The 17715-nt window shown below is 27.4% G+C and overlaps 1 protein-coding gene across 1 annotated transcript in view; it reads right to left on the bottom strand.

The window, feature by feature from the left end:
• Positions 1 to 17715, bottom strand: part of LOC129969316 (AP-5 complex subunit beta-1-like) — a 45667-nt gene that overhangs the window by 2526 nt on the left and 25426 nt on the right. The window contains exons 13-22 of the mRNA XM_056083834.1: positions 16235 to 16376; positions 14888 to 15023; positions 13179 to 13285; positions 13016 to 13085; positions 10369 to 10435; positions 6218 to 6279; positions 5584 to 5657; positions 3591 to 3675; positions 2298 to 2345; positions 2150 to 2210 (exon numbers count right to left, since the gene is read on the bottom strand). Coding sequence (XP_055939809.1) covers positions 2150 to 2210; positions 2298 to 2345; positions 3591 to 3675; positions 5584 to 5657; positions 6218 to 6279; positions 10369 to 10435; positions 13016 to 13085; positions 13179 to 13285; positions 14888 to 15023; positions 16235 to 16376 — 852 coding nt within the window. The remainder of the gene's footprint in view (positions 1 to 2149; positions 2211 to 2297; positions 2346 to 3590; positions 3676 to 5583; positions 5658 to 6217; positions 6280 to 10368; positions 10436 to 13015; positions 13086 to 13178; positions 13286 to 14887; positions 15024 to 16234; positions 16377 to 17715) is intronic.

Genomic DNA, 17715 nt, shown 5'->3' with positions numbered 1-17715 from the left:
CTTGATTCCCTTATTCCTTGGGTAATAAAAATCTGAGAACTTGTGGCATTCATGGGTTACCCAATTAATGGTGAACAATTTTCATGCAGGGTAGGGTCAGTGGCATGAGAAACTCATGGCATTACCCAATTCATAATGAATAATTTTCATGTAGGGTCAGCGGAAAACAGCTTTATCAGGGAATATGCTATGAAGGTATAGGAACCATTTCTGCTTGAAAATGTTTCAAAGATAATGCTTGCAGTACATCTCAAAAGATCTCTTTAAACTTTATTGTATTAAAAGAAAATGATAAAAAGTAGAAACTAAATAGTCTTTAAATTGATAGTGTTTATTTCTCTTCTAATAAGTTGAGTTTCTAGAGTTTAAGAGAAAAAAAAATCTCCCAAAAAATTCTGAAATTATTAATAAGTATATATTTGGTATGCTACCTGACAAACAATGAGCTTTAATGGCATAGGGTATGTGCATTTTCTTTAGCTCAAACTGAAAGGAGAGAATGGTGCATCATAATATATAGTATGGCTGAATAATCTAACAAAAATTTTTTTTTTACTAATTTTTATAAAACATGAAACCAAAAAAAGAAAGAAAAAAAAAAAAAACATCAGAGAAGCAGTAACAAATGTAAACTTTCCACAAAAATTTAAAAAAAGAAAGAATGAGTTTACATACTGCTATGCTTATTTATAATTCCTTACAAACACCCTTACAAATATTTTTAAAATCTCAATACAATCCTAAGTAAATAAATACAAATACAAAAAAATGGAAGAATACAATCACAGCATTTAAAATAAAAGCTTTTGTAGCATTCTGTGTTTCTAAAAATTGTAAATATCTATTGCAGCCTATTTCCTTTTTCAAAAAAACTTTCATAAAAGACATTCACTTTATATACCTAACTTTACTGAAAATTTAATTAAACCTATCAACCTATTTAATTAAACCTAATTTATTTAATAAACTTTCTTCAATAGTCAATTAATTTTTTGAATTACGAAAGCATTAAATTTTTAAACTTCAATTGCATTTATCAGTGTTTGTCAGCTAGTAAAACTCTGTAGGATTTTTTTGTGTTTAGACTGAATTTATGGTGTCCCTAGACTGGATTTATGAAATCGGGTTTTGAACCTGAAATTCTTCATTCCTGAATTCAAGACCTAACTCCCAGATCACAATGGCTTATTATCAATATATAAATTAGCCGTCTAACTGAGGCATGGAGACTTGCCATTTAAATACACATTTACATATTTCATTATCTGAGTGAATTTCTAGTCATCTGCAATCTATAACTTTATTTTCTCATTTCTAAAACTTTATCTGTTGATAAATTTCATAAGATGTTACAAAAATATTTTATTAGTTTCCTTAGCAGAGTGAGAAAAATTGCTTTTCTTATGTAGCAAGAAGGAATTTAAAGCCCAAATTTTCCTTGACAATAGGCAAAGAAATTTTAATATTACGAATATTTAAAACACAGGCCATGATTTTTGTTTTTTTAAAAAGGAAAAAATCCCAATCTTGGGGCTGATCTAAGCATCATTTTATTACACTCAATAAGAAATTTTGAGCATCGATTCAAGCTATTCAAATTTCTGTCTTGTGTAGCACAGAATGATTTTAATCCTCTTCAATCAAGGTAATGTTTCATTACATGATAATAAGTTTTCACATCTTTGTAATAATTATAGGAAATGACTAACAAATGGTTTAATATGTATTTTTGTGACCAGACTAAAGAAAAAAATGATAAATATTATGAAATAAATAATGATGATAAGTCTTCACGGTAATCTAAATCATACATTATCAAATTCGTGTCATTCCTCATCCTGTATTAAGCTTCAGATAGTGGCCAAATTTTTACAAATGCCTCTTGCAGTATATGATAGAAATTTTTTAAAGGCAGAAAAATAGATTACTATAAAGTAAAGATAAATAATGCTTTAAAATGATGGAACACTGAATTAAATAGAATAAAAGTATAAAATTAAGTTCATGTTCACAAGTATTAATAGACTGTATGATAAAATGTACATTCCACAACATAGAAACAATAGAATTATTATTTCAACTTACTCAAAATGTAATAGATAAAATAACAGAATTATTATTTTAACTTTCTCAAATGAAAAGAACTTACTCAAAATGTAGAGTGAGAGGATAAGGCTCTACAGGCACAATTGACAGGAAGACAACAGTTTCTAGAAATATAATTAGTTAAAAAAAATGTCTATTTTGAGAATAAAATTAATATGAAAAGGCAAGTACTGATTGAAAAAAAATAATACCTTTGTTTCCAGGTAAAATTGCTTTCTTAAGCACCGGCAGTTCAATAACTAAAAAAGTAATAATAATAAAAAAATAAGAAATTTATTGCACCTGAACACTAATTTTAGGAGTTAAATACATTAGAATTTAATATATACATCTTATTGGTATATGCTTGGACTTATAGTGAATGAAAATATGGAATATGCAAAAATATAATTATTTATGCATAATTAATAATGCCCTATTATTTCCAAAATGAATGAAAATTCTAGCTCCAAAGTAAAATAGCTAGGTACAATGTAATCCAAAATGCATTAAAATATACATTAAAATAAGTATTGTTTCAAATTAATACCATTAATAAAGTCTTATGTAAATCAATGACATATTAACAGCTCTAATGGATATACTTATAGAGACTAATTGCAATTTTACAGCAAAATTTCTTTAGATCAAATGGGCTGTAATCCCATAAAAAAAATTAGTTTGAAAATGTTCAATTTTAAAACGTCATGTTTCTATTATATTATACCAATTGCCATTAAAAATTTATTCCAATTACTTATTTTGCTGTAATATTTTTATGTACAATATCAGCAATAGTTTTTTTTTTTTTTTCACTACAAAGTTACAAGTTTTTTTCAAAGAAATTTACAAGTGAGATTTTTTTAAAAGGCCTATTGTAATTATGGTATATGGCTAACTGAAAAATATTTTGTCACTGTAATACTTACGCATAGAAATATTTTAAAAAAATTGATAAGATTCTATAAATACATTTCAATTTTATAATTTTTTAAGAGATACATTCAATTAGGAACAAAATATCACAAAATAAGAACGTTAACATAATTGTTACAAAAATATTAATAAGAACAACAACAAGCAAAATCTTTTTTTCATTTTTTTTAAAAATTATTTCTTAGATCAGAGAATATTATGATTCATGGCTAAATTAAAATGTAAATATTTACATCTTCATAAAACAAAATTTAGTCATTAAAGGCAATTGAAATTTTCGATATACTTTTAATGAAGATTTTGAAAAGTATTTAAGAATTTCACATCTATAATTATTTTTAATGAGAAATATTAAAATACTTCAGACACAAATAGCAAAAAAAAAAAAAAAAAAAAAAAAAAAAAAAAAAAATCCAAATAAATAATTATTAAAATTTTACAAAATTTTAATAATTATTTTATTATTAACATTTTGTAAATAATTATTTTATTATCAAAATTTTAATAATTATAATAATAATTATTTTATTATTTATAATTTGATACAAATATTTTTTAAAATACTATACCAGGTATTTCTTTAGTGGGAGGAGATGATTGAGTAGTAATGACAATACTGTATAAGTCTTGAAATGTTTCTTCAACATTATCAACCTAAAGAAACAAAAGGTTTTACACATGAAATGATAAAATATTAACTTTTCATAACTTATTTGTCAATCAATTTTACAAACAAAGATATTGTCGTGGCTAGTTCGTAAGTGCTTTGAATAAATAGACAAATAGAAAACTAAACAACAAATTTATTGCAGATTCGTTCGAGTTACTCTGCTCAGTAACTTCCTCTTCTCCAAGAGCGAACATTCGAATGACATCACTCTTTTAATTACACTCGCGCTAGTTGTCTAGCACCATCTATGAACATTTATTTCCTAACACTTCAAAATCCAATCACTACAGATATATATAAATATCAAATAAAAAATGCTATTTCATTTATTTTGAAAGGCAATGGTAAGAACATGTGACAGTAAAAATTTCGCATTCATATATTTTATTTGTATTCTCCATCATACAGAGGAGTTTCAAAATGAGATAAATCTTGATTTTCAAAATATCTTCTGCATAAACTAATCAGAGATTAAGGTCTAGTTTGATTTGAGAAATATTTTTAACTGTTTTTTAAGACTTTCTGACAGGAGAAATATTAGCAGATAAAGAAAATGAATGTGGATTAAATGGCAGCTAAGTTAATAATATTACATCTGATTTTTGTAATTAGTGATTAGGCATGTGCAAGTCGCAGTATCAACAAAATTTAACTCTCAAACAGGATTTTCTTTTCTATTTTTGTTTTGTAGTATATATATTTTTAAATTTATATGCATTTCTGTAGTAATTTGCAGTAGACTGGTTCAATTCAAATTCATATTTTTAAGTTATATCAAATAACGAAATCAATTTTTTTAAAAAAAATGCATATTAAAGGTTTAACAGTTTTTTTTTAATCAATAAACTAAGCAAACAAGCTAATCTTCTAAGTCAATTAATTTTTGTAAAAAAGAACAATTTCATCGAAGTTAAAAAATGGAATTATTAGTTGCATACAGAAAATGGTTATTGATTTTAGTTTTTTCATATAATTTTGTAGCTGTTAAAAAATTATTTTTTCTTAGCTTCATTTTTTTTTCTCAATTCCATGAAATTTTTTTAAAAAATCATGTAGGGACATGCAAGATTTAAACGAATGTTGATAATATATTATCATATATATAAACATCTGATGAACCTTCAACATACATTAAATCAACATTAAATGATTTTCCACATATAACCGTTCAGATGCTTTATTAGTCAATATAATATTGTGTATAATCATCTATATTCCCAATAAACAATAAAAATTTCAGTATCATCATATAAATCACTTCAATCACTAATAGTTTTACTTCCATAAATTCAAATAACACAACTGAATTTATTGTAATAAAAATGTGTAATTTAACTCCATTTTATAAATTCTTTAATTTTCTTGAACAACAGTGTATAAGGTAACAAGAAAGTAGGAATTTCTTAAATAAATTAATGTTCTGAATAGCTGATATAACTATATTTCATTCTATAATATTCTTTCATTTTTTATAACTTTTTACTAATCAAACATATCGTTGTTGTTGTTACTTCACTTTACAAGCCCGCTCACAGATCTATCAGCAATTTAAACTGAGTGAACGTCTCTTGTTTTTTCAGCAGTGCCAAACTAGGCCCAAGAGTATGTCTTAGCTATTTCATGCATCACATTCACTTCCACAACCCCTTTCAAATGATGAGGGGCATGATTTGTTAAATCAATCATCTAAATAAATTTAAATCTCATAAGAAGCCCTTTTATCTTATAAATTTTATCAGCAAATACAGTTTCAAAATACATAATAGGAAAGAACAGAATACTGGACAACAGTCGAATAAAAACAGTTAAAAAGGATAAAAATGTTATAAATTCATAAGTAAATCTTATACTTACTTTCTTAAATCTTACTTTGAACCCAAATTTATACTTACATGTTTTAAAATAAAAGGCAACTTTACAACTGGCTCATGATTTTGTAAATAATCTTCATATGTTTTTAGGATATCTAAGATGAAAAGAAAGGGGAAAGAAAGTCTAACAGAAATCTGTTTTAAGAGTATACTTACTAAATCTAAATCAATAAGTGAAACTTTTCCATTTAATAAGTAAATCTACAGAATAATTTTACTATGAAGTATTCAACTTTGTAACAATAACATCACTTAAATGCACAAAATAATTTAAACATTTAAAAATTAAAGAACGAAAATATCTCACAGTAGATAAATTTTCTTAATTTTTATTTTTTTAAAAGATTTTTGATAAAATGCAATCTAAAATAATATAGGTATATGGATTATAGTTATATATAGATATATTATTAAATCTTATGCTTAATGTGAATGTAAGCATAAGATTTAATAACTAGCTTTTTCAGATACATTAAAATCATGTTAATAATAAAATATTTTTCTTTTAAATAGGAATTTTGAAAAAGAAGTGCCAGCTTTAGGAGGGGAAAAAAACCCATAGATGGTAATACAGCAATAATTTAAGAGGATTTTGTGCATCACACAATTTACTTTTATAATGTAGGGGGGGGGATACCACAATAAGAATACATACCAGGGAAAGTGAAAACTGAAGTGTTATCTTCATTGAGTGATATTTCCGTATCTTGTTCATATCTTTGAATAGAAACAAAATAACCATATATTAAAATTTAAAATAAAACAAATTACATTAAATGAAAATATATTTATTAGTTTATAATATAATGTGATAGTTAATTTAGCTACTAAGTGAATTTAATAGAAATTTATTAATTAGCAAAGTGTGGGAATTATTAAATGATATACAAAATTTTTTAAAAACTATTAATTCAGCAATAATAAAACTTCAGCAATAAATACCTATACAAAAAAAAATTATCTGAAAAACAATTTCATAACTATATACATAAATTAAAAAAAGTCTATCAATAATTTAAGACTGTATCTATAAACAAACAATATATATATACACACACATACTGATGTGCAAAACTTAAGCAACAGGTGTTTTTTCTTTAGCCATAACTCCACGATAAATAATCTGAGAGACATGAAATTCAGAAATGACAGACAGCATTTTGTACTTAAAGGATGACGACAGCATAGCTACGCAAAAGTGAATACAATGCATATAGCACAGAATTAAACAAAAAAAAAGGGGGGGGGAGGCTTTATTGAACTCGTAGAATCGTTACACATAATTATTTGTCCAAGAGGAAGAACAAAAAGCAGATGTTCCTTAGTGTGGGATATGCCCTTCCCTTAATGCCCTGGTTGCTTCGCACCGTCTCTCCATACTCAGCACCAGATTTTTCCAACAGTTCTTGAGATAAGAACATCTATTCCTCAATCAATATCTGTTTCAGTTGTTGGGTGTTCCCCGGAGGATGTAATCGTGCCGCAAGGCGTCTCACCAAAGTATCCCACACATGCTCTATGAGATTTAAATCAAGAGAGAATACTGGCCGATCCATTCGAGTGATATCTTCACTTTCCAGTAGCTGCTGAACATCAGCAGTCTTGTGACCGTGCATTGTCATCCATAAAAATGAAGTCTGGCCAAATGGAACAGACGCATATGCGGTAGGATCACCTCCTTACAATAGCGATCTACAGTCACAGAACTTCTGTCGAGCACGTGGAGCTCAGTCCGCCCGTTCTGCATAATTCCTCCCCGACCACAACTCCAGGACCACTGTAGCGTCTTTCTGTGATGTTACTGGGATGAAAACGTGTTCCGACCTCTCTCTAAATCAAACGACTTTGAGAATCACTTGTGGCACTGAAGCGACTCTCATCTGTAAAGAGGACACGATTCCATTGATGAGTTGTCCAGTTTTTGTGCTCCTTACACGACTCTAAACCATGCCACTGATGGCTAACTTTCAAAGGGATGCAGCGTTCAGGGCGGTGCGTGAATAGTCCACCTTTGTGAAGGCGTCTGGCCACAGAAAACCGCGACACTTGTCGCCCTGTTGCTGTACACAGTTGCTGAGCAGTGGCGCTTGTTGACTGATATCGGATTCTTTTCACCTGCAGTATAAACTTATCGGGTTTTCCTAAGGGCGGCCACTGCCAACCTTTCTAACAACTGCACCTATGGTTTGGAAGACTTTCCAAGTGTGCGAAATGACACTTTTGTAGATTCCGAAGTCTTCATCTACACTGGTCAAATTGCGCCCCTCCTCCAGCTTTCAGATCATTCTTCCACATGTGAAGTCGTCCGACTGATTTCTTCTAGCCATATTTCACGAAAGAACTTGCACTTGCAGCGAATGTCTTTAATTGCGCATTTGTTCTTCCTATTTTTGTAGTCTTGAGCTGCGCGCACCGGCTGTAGACGTTTTGCGTACACTCACGTCACCTATGGTGTTTTGTTCCTGACATTTGCATGCTCATCACCTTTCTACTGAATTGCGTGTTCATTGTACTGATCGCAATAATCTCTTTTCTGCAATTTCATGGCTACTTGCTTAAAATTTGCATTGTTGCTTAAGTTTTACACACCAGTATATATATATATATATGGTTGAAGCAGAGTGCAGGTTTGAATGCATAGACGAGATGTTGTACACACACACAAATATATATATATATATATATATATATATATATATATATATATATATATATATATATATATATATATATATATATATATATATATATATGGGAAGAGGAACAAAATTTAGATTAAGAGAAAAAATAAACCATAACAAAATTTTGATTTCTATTGGTAATGATTTGGATGTTTTTATTGCCAAATTATCTAGAAAATACCACTGGCCTGCGGAAGGTTTCGGGGAATGGAAAGTGAGAATTTTAAAGGAAATTAAAATAAAATTGAATACTGATTTTGACAGATCTAAAGAACGTGGGATTTATTTTAGTAAAACATTAAAAAATGAAATAAAAAATTTAAAAGAAAAATTTGTTATTACAGTAATAGATAAATCAGCAAATAATTTCTGTTTAATTTGTAAATATTATTATAAAGAACTTTTAATTAATGAATATAACTCTAATGCAACTTATATGTTAAAGAACACCGGGAAAAAGGAATTAGATAAAAGAATGCTAGCTTTCGCAAAAAAAAACCAAAACTAAGACTTGCTCTCTTAACTATCCTTATTTATTCCCAACAGTTAAATTTCATAAAAATCCATTAAAATTCAGATTCGTAACCTGTAGCACTGGTAGTTATAATTACTATACGGGTAAACATTTCTTTAAATACTTAAAAATTATCCTGGACAAAATAAAAAATGAAGACAACTTTATTATTTCTAGTAACAAAGAAGTATTGGATTTTCTTAAAGATAACAACATTAATAAACTTAATACTTTTGATTTCGAAAATTTATACACTAATCTACCTCATGAAAAATTAATAAAGGTCTGCACTTTTATATATGACGAATATTTAAATGAAAATATCATTCCTAAAAATAACTGGCTTGAGTTATGTAATTTTAATATTACTGAAAATTACGTGTTTAATGGTATTAATTTTTATAAACAAGTCAAGGGCATTCCAATGGGGACAGCTTTCTCAAGTGCTTTAGCTAATATTTTCCTGCATTACTATGAGAAAAAAATAATTAAATATAATTTAATAAACGGGTGGAGATATATTGATGACCTACTTTTGATTAACTTCGACAATACTAATATTATTACTAATTGCTATCCAAAAGATTTAATTCTAAAAGATACAAATATAAATCAACTTGAGGCTACCTTTCTAGATTTAAAAATCGAAATTGCTAATGATAAAACAATAGTTGGTATATACGATAAAAGGGATGATTTCAACTTTAAAATAACAAAACTATGTAACTACCATTCCAATCTAAACTCTAAAATTTTCAAAAATCTTATTTTCTCACAAGTTAACAGGATCAAAAGGGTTTGCAATAATAAAAATTCTTATATTGAAGCATCAAATATCCTCCTTAAAAATTTAATTAAAAATGATTTTCCTAGAAATTACTGTAATGTCAATTTTTTAATTAAACAAGGTATGGTTTGGGATTAATCTTTTGGCTTAAATAAAAATAGAAATTTACTTGCATATTGGATCACTCAATAGATGGCGCTGGGTGCCTACCTCTGTTTACATAATTTACCGTTAACTTTCAAAAACAGGAAATCACAATCGATTGTTTAAAGTTTCGTTCACTGTTGGATGGTATGTCTTGGCCTTTTCGTTTTTAATTTTAATTTTAATTTTAATGCTGTTTTTGTTTTTATTGTTATTGTTTTTATTGTATTTTTACTTTGTGGTTTTTTTCTAATTTGTTATTTTGTATTTCCTTTCTGTTAAAATGGTATATCTCTTGAGCATAATTTCGGGGGATTTTCGGGTCACGAGGAATCATTATTAGACTTAATGTCTGTATGTCCTCACAGAAAAAATCCCTTTATTTGAATCCCTGCCTGAGGGTGACCCTTGAAAAAGTCTTCAGGCGGGATTCTTTTTTAATATTTTTTAATAATTTTTTTGGTTTAATTTTTATTTGGTTTTTGTTTTTCCTATTAACTTGATTCTAATACTTTTGTATATATATATATATATATATATATATATATATATATATATATATATATATATATATATATATATATATATTTACTTAAATAAAAGAAAACGGAAAATTTAGGCAATATTAGATTTTATTTGCTAGTTTAAAGAAATGATCAAAGAAGTAAATAATTTAATACCTGATTAGCTGTAATATTGGCTGTGTCAGTTTCTGAATACTAGAAACAAACTGGTGAGCATCATTCTCTAAATGAAAGCAAACAGTATGAATATTATAAATATTTTCAAACACAATATTATTTTTTTTTAATTGGAAGACTTAAAAGGTGAATAACATTTCAATAATACCTATACAACCATTTGTAAGTGAAACTGTGCATATACAAGTAATACATTGTTTTATAAATGCAATGGAAGTTAAAATTTGTTAAGAATTCTTCCTATGTTTGTAACATCCATTACAATCAATTATAATTATTAAATATTCAATCATAACCATTTTATGGCAAATATATTAACATACATATTAGTCATGACAAGATCATACTATCTGATATTACCAGAGCTTCCCAGCTGATAATATCTAAAAGAAAATATAGAATGCTATTTAATGGCAATTTATTCAATCAACACATTTTGCAAGAACAGCTCACAAAAGAACTCCAATCAGATTTCCCCCATATAGCTAAAACAAGATGGGGAGATTTCGGAAAATGATGTTACTTAATTTAAGCACTGAATTAATACTCCCCAAAAATATTTATCCCCAATGTTAAAAAATAATTTTATTATTTGTAATACTATGAATGTAATAAAACATCAATTATATACAATATTGAAAGCAATACCAATGTTTATTCCTCTTTGCATCTTGATAATGTTATTTGATTTCATCAGTATTGAAGAAGGCTTCAGAGATACTCCAGCTCAACAATTGTTAATGGTTCTAATTCCATATGATCTAGCTATATCAGATAATACAACGTAAGAATTTTTTTTACTCCCTTTTTAGGCAGTTCTTAAAAAGCTTGATATGATCACATTGTCTTGTATCCATCTTAATTTGCATTATGATGAAAATTTCCAAAATATTTAAAATGAATAATTTTATGAATAATTGCACAATTACATGCAGATGCTAAAAAAAAGTTGGCAATTTCTTTCTCTAATTTTAGGAAAAAATATGACAGAATATTGAATGTAAAGGGGTTGATTAATAAATTCATAGAAGAAGAGAAATAAGAGATATTTGATTAATATCATTCTCATATTTCTATATAATTAAATATTATATAAGAATATGTAATACAGAATGAATATATAGAAATGATGAATTATTTAAATATTCAGTTTATTAATCTGACATGAAAAAAGGAATTTCAATTTCATTAAGAGCATGTTGTGATTCTTTAGTTTAATTTAGTTTTATTAACATCCCGTTTTAAAGCAACACTAGGGCTATTTTGGGACGGACCTCGTAATTTTGAACCACGGTCAGATGACGAGGACGACACCTGAGTTGACACTCCCCTCTTCCACACCAGGTAACACCAGTGGTAGGACATTTTAACGTGCACCAGGCCTGCTTACATGACGTTCTTTGGCGAAATCGGATTTCAAACCTGAAACCCTCTGGTTCCGAAGCCGAGACCTTACCACCAGGCCACCGCGGCCCATGATATGATTCTAACTAAGTACAATTCTGACATGAAGATACAGAACACAGAAAACTGATATACTATTTGATACTAAAATTTTTGTTACAATCAATATAACAAAGATATTCATATCTAGAGTAAGCTTTTTTCCTTACAAAAGCAAATCAGAAAAACCCCACTCTGGAGTAAATGAGTTGAAATTAATTTTTTGTATCTTTTACTGAATACCTATGAATACTTTATTACATGTATTTAAAAATAGGCTATAATATTATGATAAGAAAAAGCAAGACAAAAAGATTTATAGCATGATTCTATGAAAGACAAATTTAATATGGAAGAATTTTAAATTGATAGCATATAAAAATACTGGCAAACTGTATAAAAATATTGTAATATATTCAAGGATCAATCAACATTTTTCCTCATCTTTCTTTCCAAATAAACCAATGAAGTTAATTTAGTTTTTGTTTTAATTTGAGATATTCTAAAAGCCATAATTAACTATGTAGATACACAGAGAATAAATAACATAATAATATTATTATGTTTGTTACGGGTAATTTATTTTCCTCTCTTCTGCATTGAGGAATTCATAATTAACATTTGTAAATTTCTGTTTTGCAAATCAATATTTTTTATGTTTATATTCAATTAAATGAATTCAAATTTAGGTCCAAAAAAAGTATTAAAAAGAATCTATGACAGAGAAACTACCTTTGACATATAAGAGCTTTTCAACATAAATGATAAAATTTTTAAAAAAATGTATAAAATAAAAGGATATACTTAGATTTTACAAATTTTCAATTTTTCAATAGCTTTAAAAATTTGTGAATGAATTAGCAATAAAATTTATGCATCATAAACCAATTAAACATTTCATTGTTTAAATATTTAATCAGAAAGGAAAAAAATCATAAATAAAAATATCTAAATTTAAATCTAATTTTTTCAACATAATATTAATAAATAAAAAAAAAGAGAGTAATATTAAAAAGTAAAACTTATTTTAAAGTACTAAAGCATGACATTTAAAAAATGGACAAAACATGTTATTAATGATGGACATGAGTTATCATAAATGAAAGTAAAGAAGTAATGAGTTTGGGCTATTTACATTTCTTATGCTTTATTTGAAATATACATCTTGCCATATGAAACTTACCAGTTACAAAAGAACTTAAGGCACTAGTAACATCCTTTTCTGAAGAATGTAGTTGAAAAATGGCTTGAATCTACAAAAATGAATGCATCAAATATTGTAATAGTTATAAAGTAAAGTTATCAAAAGAAAGTCTTCAAAAAAAAAATTCAAAAATTTTATTTACTTTTATGTTGGATAATGAGGTAAGCATACTGTAATAAATCTTAGCTCTGTCCTTTACATCTGCATCATCAATATTTTGTGCCACTAAACATAATACTTCAGCCAAATCTAAAAGAAGAAAAATAAATAATAAAATTCACTATAATACTCTAATGGGAGGGGGTGGGGCAATAAAATAAAAAGAAGTTTAAAAGATAAACTAAGGAATACAGTAGTTACTATAATTTTTTAAAGTAATAAATTGCCAAATATAGAAACCTAACTGTATTCATTAATTAATATTTGGCGAATTTAATACTGTTTGGCACTATTTGGCGGAAAATCAGTATGGTTTCTCTTAGTTCTGTCTTTTTGAAATCTAGCTTAGTGTACCATCTTGAGTTGTAAGTGTAGTCCCCCTGTTGACAAGCATGCAGAATACTTTTTCTAGCAATCCTAATAATGATTTGTTTACAGATGGTTTTCCTTGTTGAGTTAAATGAATTTTGAGAGAACAGAAAATTAAAAGTAGTTGACAAATAAATGTCGATTAAAGAATTTAATTAAATGCTGTATTTAATTTCTCATAATTAATAATTGAATGAACATAAAAACATTTTAGTGCTATTTTTAAAGATACCTATGAAACTTTAAGTTATTTTTTTCTTTTGCAATTTCTAATGAATTTATATATTTTAAATAAAATCGTCTGTTTGCGAATTTTTTCCGAAATGAAAATTAAAAGCATCAGTACGAGCTTTCTGAAACCGTGTTTCTTAATTTCGCAGTTTTTTTTTTAATTTCATTTTAAAGTCTTGGCATTTTAACGGAAACAGACACACTTCGTGAAACTTTTAATGCCGCCTATATCAAGACGACAAAACGACATCCACTTTACTTAGAAAATATGCCGATTTTTCACAAAAATTTCCAAATTATTCCCTATCCAAATGAAAAATTAATCCAAACTAGTCATACCAAAGAACATCATACATGGTATTGGTGAACAATAGTTATGAAATATTAACTTTTGGCGTAAATTTAGCATTTTTACTAAATCCATTTGTCACCATTGACGAATTTTTCAATGATTATTCCCTTGCATGCAATTAACAGTATCCGAAAATCGAATTCGGGCTTTAGACACGTTTTTCTCAATCGACCGAAACACAAATATGACACAGAACTACAATTGCAGTCACAAAATCTCGTACCAAATTTGAGAGATTTAAGCCATTGCGTTTTAGAGATATCGCATTTGTTTATTTCTGAAACTACAGACCAACAGACGATCAATCCGTCATTGATTTGACGCAGAACTTGATAGGTATCTACACTATAGATGTTAAATGTGTGAGCCGAATTTTATCCATCTAGCTCTGATCGTTCTGTAGTTATGACTTTAATTTATATTCGAACAATCGGACAGACAGAGTTCCTCTGTCCAAAAAATGTGTTTTTCGAATTTAGAGAGGTTTGAAACATGGAGATTCATCAAAATTTCGAGTTTGTATTTTTTGGAGGATTGCTATATTTTTTCTTTACAAGAAAGTAAAAAATAAATTAATGAATAAAAAATTGATCACTTGAACATTTTATGGCATTGTTTATCTTGCCTGCCATTTTGATTATGGTGACCTGGCTCTATTGGAGATGTGAAAGGCACACAAAACTAGATTTCAACCCCCACCCCTCAACCCAAATAATATTTTAAAATTGCTGAAAACTTACCATAATAAAATATCTGCACATCATGATGCTTCATAAAGGAACGGCAAATAGAAAGCATATCATTTCCAATTAACCATGCATTTCTTAAATTTAATTCTGTATTATTAAGTAACTTTTGCAAAAGTTTAAGGACAGCCTGAAAAATAAATTATATTATTTTAAAAAAGTTTACTTATAAATTTCATAAAAAAATTTTTATTTGGTCAGAAAATACAAATTTTAAATACTTGGCTTCTTTCAAAATGTAACTTTTACTGTAAAAAAAAATCACATCATTGTAAATATAATAAGTTTATAATGAATGATTAAAATCTAGAAATTATGCATTTTAAATTTAATAAATTATTATTATGCTAATAAGGTAGAAATTTAGAGTGCTTTTTCATATATTATTCAACCTGAAATAAAAATACAAAAGTTCTATGATTTTCTAGCATACTTAGACTAGTTCATAAGTCAAGGGTATGGGACAAAGAGAAAGCAAGGTATTATCTTGTATCGATTAAAATGACGTGGGAAACTTCAGTAATAAATGAAATAGAAGGTGATTTAGCTTTGAGATGGGAATGAGTTGCTTTCCAGCACTGACTTTCAAAGGATATTGGTCTACATTTGTGTTTAGCTTAGAGTCAGGAGGGGGAGGGGGAGCTCCAGTAATCAACTCGACAAATATAAGAAATTCCTTGCTAAAGCACACATCAATTCTACAAGTGTTTTCATTAATGTCGTTTAAGAGCACAGATTATTAGAATTGATTATCTTCCTAATCAGATTTGCAATTCTTACATCTTTGCACTTTGAAGCATTTTAATCAATCACTATGTCACTGATGAGCAAACAAAAAAAAAACTTCATGCCACCATATAAATAAGTTTAACATAAAAAATTCTTAAGAATACATCTCTGAACGAAGGAAAAAATGATAAACAGATATAATACAAATATATTACAATAAAGGAATTCTGGTCCAATACACATAATTGCTAAATTTGAAACTTAAGATTTTAATTTTTTTTTATTTTTAATTCTGTAGTTATACTATATTTTGATAAAGATGGACAAATTTTAAAAAGAATGACACCAAATACGTTAGTGTATTACATTTAAGGCAAACTTGAAAAGTCGGTATAATAAATATGAATTGTTACATAAACCACAATGATATACATATAGATCAATAATACAAATTTATTAGGAACACATATTAATTAGAAAATATTAAAATCACACAGAAGAATTTTTAAAGAAAGTGCTTATTATGTCAAAATAAATTAAAATAACTTACAGTGAAAATATATTAAAAGATTTTACAAAGGTTACAGCCTAAGAAAAAAGAAAACATCTCACTCTTGGTCTGCTAATGGAAGCACATTCCTGAGAAGCATTTTCTAGAACAGCCAAGTAACACTGCAAATTACTACAGAACTGTTTCATTGGGATGCTTAAAATATGCTCAACTAAATGGCCCAAAAGTCGTTCATGAAACTTGCTGAGGAAAAAAAAATCATGACTTTTAATTCCACAATTTAAATTAAGAAAGTATTATTGAATCAGATTTAATAAAAAAAAAGTTTTAAAATTGAACTGAATGTTTTAAACATAAATTTTGTAAAATATTCATCATTTAATATTAAAAAAAATAATTTAATAAAACAACAACAACAACAATTTTATTTCATGATTATTTTATTTCAAACAAGCAATTACAAATCATCAGATAATTATCAAAATAAGTAGATAATCAGGCAATTGCATACCATCTTATTGTGCATAACTGCTTTAATATAATGAATCTCCCGATAAGTAATCAGATATTTTAGCAAAGGGAAAATGATGACTCAATTTTGAAATTCTTTTAATTCCATGACAAAACAAAGGATCCTTCTTTCAACAATACTACATTAACAACTAACATCTTCATGCAATTTACAAAAGATTCGTAAATGCTTTAGACAGGTTTTATATTCAAAAACTAAAAGAAATATTTCATTCATTTAGTTATACTTTTTTAATTATGTAAGCATATCAATGATATAGCTGAATTCCCCAGTTATAATAAAATGATAATAAAGTAATTATTAAAAACAACTAATACAATCTCATATAATCAATAACATAAACCAAAAGTATTGGTAAGGGGGAAATCATCTAGGTGGTACACATTTTAAAGAATCCAACAAGCATGATAATGGATAATGAGGCTGTATTTCACACACACCCAATATAAAAAAAACACCCATGACATGTAGATAGAAAACCAAACCACAACCGAAGCATCAAGGGCACCATTTAAAGGAACTGTAACACAAGCACAAAAAACAAATTTTTAACTAAACATAGATCCATCATAAAGCAATAACATTTAAAAGAGACAATTCATGTGACTGAATATCTTTAGCCACTCATATTCATGTAGATTTTTCCAACAGCGCATCGTATTTTCTAAAAGAATTTCAAATATCAGTTTCTAGTAGAGATAAATTCAAAATCTTCGTATTTTCCAGAATGTTCATTTTTATCACCTAATGGTTACCACGTTGAGGGTTATTGACCTGGTTTCCATTAAGAGTGTCTATAAATTTCTCTTCCTTACTATGTTACTAACTGTGCAAAGAAACAATGTTCTTACATACCTCATTACATACCTTTTAAAGAATTTATATGTCTGGTTGCTATATTCACCTTCATGAAAATGAACTTATCAGTATTTAACAAATAATTAATATTGAATAACTTAATTTAAGCCAAAAATTAACTAAAATATTAATCAACAGGAATAAGTAATCAAAAATATATTTAAGAAAAACTATTCAAAGTTTTTAAAGAAA

The sequence above is a fragment of the Argiope bruennichi genome, chromosome 5 (genome assembly GCF_947563725.1).
Source record: "Argiope bruennichi chromosome 5, qqArgBrue1.1, whole genome shotgun sequence".
Classification (NCBI taxonomy): Eukaryota; Metazoa; Arthropoda; class Arachnida; order Araneae; family Araneidae; genus Argiope; species Argiope bruennichi.
This window is presented reverse-complemented; position numbering and strand designations above follow the sequence as displayed.